A 5,475-nucleotide genomic window follows, 5' to 3' on the forward strand; every position below is an offset into this window, starting at 1 on the left:
CCATGGTGTAGCTTTGTGCTTAATTAGAAACAAATCTTAATGTAGAAGAATCCTGCCCCCAAGTGGCACTGCGGTATGTCTACAGACTTACAATGCTAGAAACCGGGTTTTGATACCCGTGGTGGACAGAGCACAGATAACCCATGGTGTAGCTTTGTGCTTAATTAGAAACAAATCTTAATGTAGAAGAATCCTGCCCCCAAGTGGCACTGCGGTATGTCTACAGACTTACAATGCTAGAAACCGGGTTTTGATACCCGTGGTGGACAGAGCACAGATAACCCATGGTGTAGCTTTGTGCTTAATTAGAAACAAATCTTAATGTAGAAGAATCCTGCCCCCAAGTGGCACTGCGGTATGTCTACAGACTTACAATGCTAGAAACCGGGTTTTGATACCCGTGGTGGACAGAGCACAGATAACCCATGGTGTAGCTTTGTGCTTAATTAGAAACAAATCTTAATGTAGAAGAATCCTAAGCCCAACAACTAAATAGTATATATATTTATACTATTGTTATGACAGCGGAAGTCATGTGATGCTGGTAATACGTAATTAGTTCTAGAAAGATCGGGGAACATCATGAATAATCCAGTATTTGCTAGGCGCCCTCTATTCTTGTATATAAGTGTGCCAGATAAAGCGAAATTATTAATCAAACAGAGACATAGACGGACAATTGAGTCAAGCACGGTAGTAAAGTGCGTGAATCGTGGTGAATTATAGCGTGTGTTTAAGTTAAAGTGACTGTGGAAATTAAGTGTATTGCAAAGTTGAATTAAGAAAGAATAAACTAGTTTTATTTAAGAAAGGACTTGTATCGCTGAAGTTTCTTGGAAAGAATTTCTACGGAAAATTAACAAACGATCAGAGACATAACACTTAACAAATATAAGTAAAATCTATTTATTTCGACAATTGGCAAAAGAAAAAAAAACAGAACCCATATACATATATAATATTATTTTCAAAATCTTACAATTAGGTAGTGCTAATTTCTTGTTACTTCATTATTTGATTAGGTAGTGCTAATTTCAAAAGGAAGTAAAATTTCAAGACTAAAAACAAAAGTATGAAGCTATAATACTTGAGTTGGCTTTATTGATGGTATTTATGTATTAACTTAGAAAATTTAGTTTTATTTTATTTAGGTATTACATGCTTTTTTTTTGTCGATCACTAATCGATTGTTGTTGATAAAAAAAAATTTTAATTATTTTTGTATGCTAAGTAATTAACTATTTTTGTTTTGGTAATATGTTTGTGTCAAATTAAGCAATGTTCAAAAATGTCTGTTTCTTATTTTACTTTGTTTTTATTTCAGTACTACCCATTTTTCCATGAAAAAAAATTGCATGAAAAGTTTTGATTCATCAAATGATTCATCTACTTCAACCAATGGGCAAAAATTAATGAGGTGTTCAATGGAAGCTATGAATAGGAAGGTTTGTAGCAAGATGTTTCCTGTATAATAATGTATTATAAACTGTATATATATTTTTGATGTTGTTGTTGTTTAGATGTTAACTAGAGGATGCATGATGTTATTGTTGAAAAGTTCAATAATGTAGGTCTAGACAGTTCTACAAATTTGGACTTCAGGTTTTCTAGTAAATTTGAGAAGTAGATTGTAAGTATGAGGTTCAGTGAAACATCAAGATAGTGTTTCTATTAAGTAGAGTGAATCAGTCAGTGTTTCTAGTAAGTAGAGTGAATCAGTCAGTGTTTCTAGTAAGTAGAGTGAATCAGTCAGTGTTTCTAGTAAGTAGAGTGAATCAGTCAGTGTTTCTAGTAAGTAGAGTGAATCAGTCAGTGTTTCTAGTAAGCAGAGTGAATGAATCAGATAGTGTTTCTAGTAAGCAGAATGAATGAATCAGTCAGTGTTTCTAGTAAGCAGAATGAATGAATCAGTCAGTGTTTCTAGTAAATAGAATGAATCAGTCAGAGAGTGTTTCTAGTAAGTAGAATGAATCAGTCAGAGAGTGTTTCTAGTAAGTAGAATGAATCAGTCAGAGAGATTCATTCATTCTACTTACTAGAAACACACTTACTAGAAACACTCTCTGGAATGAATGAATCAGAGAGTGTTTCTAGTAAGTAGAATGAATGAATCAGAGTGTTTCTACTAAGTAGAGTGAATCAGTCAGAGAGTGTTTCTACTAAATAGAGTGAATGAATCAGATAGAGTTTCTAGTAAGTAGAGTGAATGAATCAAAGTCTTTCTAGTAAGTAGAGTGAATGAATCAGATAGTGTTTCAGTTAGCGGTGAATCAGTCAGAGAATGTTTTTGTTTCAGTTAGTGGTCAATCAGTCAGAGAATGTTTTTGTTTCATCTAGTGGTGAATCAGTCAGAGAACGTTTTTGTTTCAGGTAGTGGTGAATCAGTCAGATAATGTTTTTGTTTCAGTTAGCGGTGAATCAGTCAGATAATGTTTTTGTTTCATCTAGTGGTGAATCAGTCAGAGAATGTTTTTGTTTCAGCTAGTGGTGAATCAGTCAGCGTGTTTTTGTTTCAGCTAGTGGTGAATCAGTCAGATTGTTTTTGTTTCAGCTAGTGGTGAATCAGTCAGAGTGTTCTTGTTTTCAGTTACTGGTTAGATCAGCCGTGAAGAACAAGTAAGTTTGTATAATACAGTTAGCGTGGCTGTGACTTTGGTCTACAAGTTACCACAGTGTTTAAGTTTGTAGAAATGTTAAGAAATAAACTAATTTGTTATTGTTATGTGGACAGGATGGAAATATCCCCAGATAATTTGAAAGAACTTTACAACAAATGTATTAATACCCAGGGGACATGGATGTATCTAATTCTTATTCACAAAGTTGATATTTTGCCTTTTAACATCCATAAATTTCAGCTCTATAAATTGTGTCAAACTACATTTTTTACTCCATGACCCAAATTCTTAGTTGACCGACATGTATTTCGTGTTCAAAAATTAAATAAGATAAGAAATAATACCAGAGCCTCAGTTACATGGTGGGAAAATACAAGATCTATCCTGGTTGTGGTGAAGTGGGACCCATATAGCATTGGAGATACACCGTGTACTAGGTTTAATGTTCCTTTCCTTACTTATATTTTCTTACTTTTGGTTCTTAGTTAGGAGAGTCATTTTTTCACTCTAGACGAGATGTGGGTAAACTTTGTAAGACACCCCCTTACTATTTCTATATGTGTATGGTAAGTAGGTTTAAGCATATATTCTGAATAGGGAAAAAAAATTACACTAAATATAGAATCATGACTATTGCATATCAACCTGGTCTCAGAAGTCTTGAGAATAAAAATTTTAAATCATTTTCAAACTGGAAGTATTTCTAAGAAAAACTTTTTTTTTCAATGAGTGAAGCATAGTTTAAGGTGTTTTTAATGATCATGATATCATTTGATATTTTACTCATCCGTCACTCACATGTACTGATTATCAGAAGTTTATGAGATGAATTTTTGTTTTAAATTTGTACTGTTTATTCATACATTTTTCAAATCAGTTATATAGTAAATTATAAAGTTTAATATCTACATAATTAACTATACAAAGTAAATTCTCATTAATATGAGGCCTTCATTTTCTTGTTAGGTTTTATCAATTATTCAGTACGTTAAATGTTTTTAACAGCCAACAGATATCAATATTGAGTACATAAAACAATTGAGTCAGGTATTTATCATGGAGAAGGTCAGGGTAGATAAAATTATTTCATATAAACATAGAACACTATCAGATATGTGATGTTTCTAACATTATGTATCTTTAAGTTTGGGTTAGTACTTGCCAGTTGTAAGAAAGACATAAATGGATTTACTAGTGACCTACAGTAACAGGAAATCAAGTTTGTAATTTTCTTAATTCACATAATAAAAGCTGAAGGTTTATTTATATATCCAGTAAATTCACTTCATTATATTAGAAAGTTTAATGTTACGTAGTTATTAAGGTAAGGTGAGAGCAAACAGGTTATTTTATTTGTACATAAAATGCTTCATTAGTCTAAGAAGCTACCAGATAGAATGTTATGATTTTATGAGCTTAATGCTTCTTGACATACTTGGTGATTGATGACACGGTATTTAACTTTGTAACCCTTTTTTTATACATTTACTGCAGAGAAAGATTCCAAGATCAAATAGTTCCAGGAGTAGGTACTCTAAGAATTCTGGTCAGTGCTTAACCATTAAGCAGAATATATCTGACAGTGACGATGCATCTTCTCGAAATACTCTTGACACAATCATTCCTCCACCCACGAACTTTGAAGGAATCAACCATCCCTTCAGAGAACTAGATCAACCATTGAGTAGTTCTCCACAGTCACAACCAATGAAAAATCAGCTTAACGAAGATGACTTTCAGGACTTTAGGAATGGGGAATTTATAAAAAAAGTTAAAAGGAGAAGGAAGAGAGAAAATAACACTAAAAAGACGTGGGTGAATTTGTGTGGAAACAAACGACTGGCAATTGATAATGGCTTAGAAAACTCCCTAGTCAGTATTTCTAAAAACTTGAATCTTTCTCCTGAAAATCTGTACACCTCTGTAAGTAATTATCTTGGATCAACTAATCGTATAACTAGAGGTGAGAAGTTCAGAGTACTTGCACGGAGAGTGACACTTGAGGGCATTGTGCAGTATCTAATTGAATGGGGAGGTACACCAACGTAATAGAAATTAAAAAATAGGTGTACATGTGTAATTGTTTTCTCTTTACCTGGTCATGGTTATTAGACGAGAATGATTTTTTGTGTTTCTTGCTTCATTTGAACATGTAATTTTGTGGTTTTTAGCTACTAAAAATAATATTGAAGTTTTAACTTAACAGGTTTTTGTTAAAAATTAAAAAATAAACAGGTTGCACTTGAAGCATCTTATTTTGCTTATTTTTTGTTACTTTTTTAAATAAATAAAATTTTATTTTAGTTTCGAAGCCTTCATGAAAGCTTGATGAAAAAAAATATGATGGTAGTTCAGTAATTTTTAAAGATCATTGTACTTTCAATGTAAGGATCAGAAATTTAGATAAATATAATTGGTGGTTTTGAATACATTAAGTGAATAAAAAACATTTATAAATGTAAATAGTTTCATTTCATGGTTACTTGGTAATATGTGACTGAATTTATAAAATTGATTTTATTTCTTTTAATTGTCATTGTTAACATATGGCATTAAATTTAAATTTAATATTTGATAAAAACTGTAAGTGATAAGTATACCCATGATTTCCAAATTTATTTATGTCAAAGATCAGCTGCACTTAGGCTATCTATATATAGACACACACACACACACACACACACACACACACATGTATTTTGATCAAAACGTATTATAGGGACTTATGGAAAAAATATGAGCAATATGGAAACCCAAGGACCACACATTTACAAAGTTAGTCTGTATAATTACAAATTGGAGATTAGTTCATCCAATAAAGTTGTAACATGAAGTTTAACATTACGTAATTATTAAG

The 5,475-nt window shown here is 31.9% G+C and overlaps 1 protein-coding gene across 1 annotated transcript in view; it reads left to right on the forward strand.

Moving 5' to 3' along the window:
* Nucleotides 1-4,854, forward strand: part of LOC106466911 (metal-response element-binding transcription factor 2-like) — a 38,507-nt gene extending 33,653 nt beyond the window's left edge. The window contains exons 11-12 of the mRNA XM_022394988.1: nt 1,325-1,445; nt 4,113-4,854. Of these exons, the coding sequence (XP_022250696.1) occupies nt 1,325-1,445; nt 4,113-4,667 (676 nt within the window). The 3' untranslated portion in view covers nt 4,668-4,854. The remainder of the gene's footprint in view (nt 1-1,324; nt 1,446-4,112) is intronic.
* Nucleotides 4,855-5,475: the final 621 nt, after the last annotated feature.

This window comes from Limulus polyphemus, unplaced genomic scaffold (genome assembly GCF_000517525.1).
Source record: "Limulus polyphemus unplaced genomic scaffold, Limulus_polyphemus-2.1.2 Scaffold2421, whole genome shotgun sequence".
Classification (NCBI taxonomy): domain Eukaryota; kingdom Metazoa; phylum Arthropoda; class Merostomata; order Xiphosura; family Limulidae; genus Limulus; species Limulus polyphemus.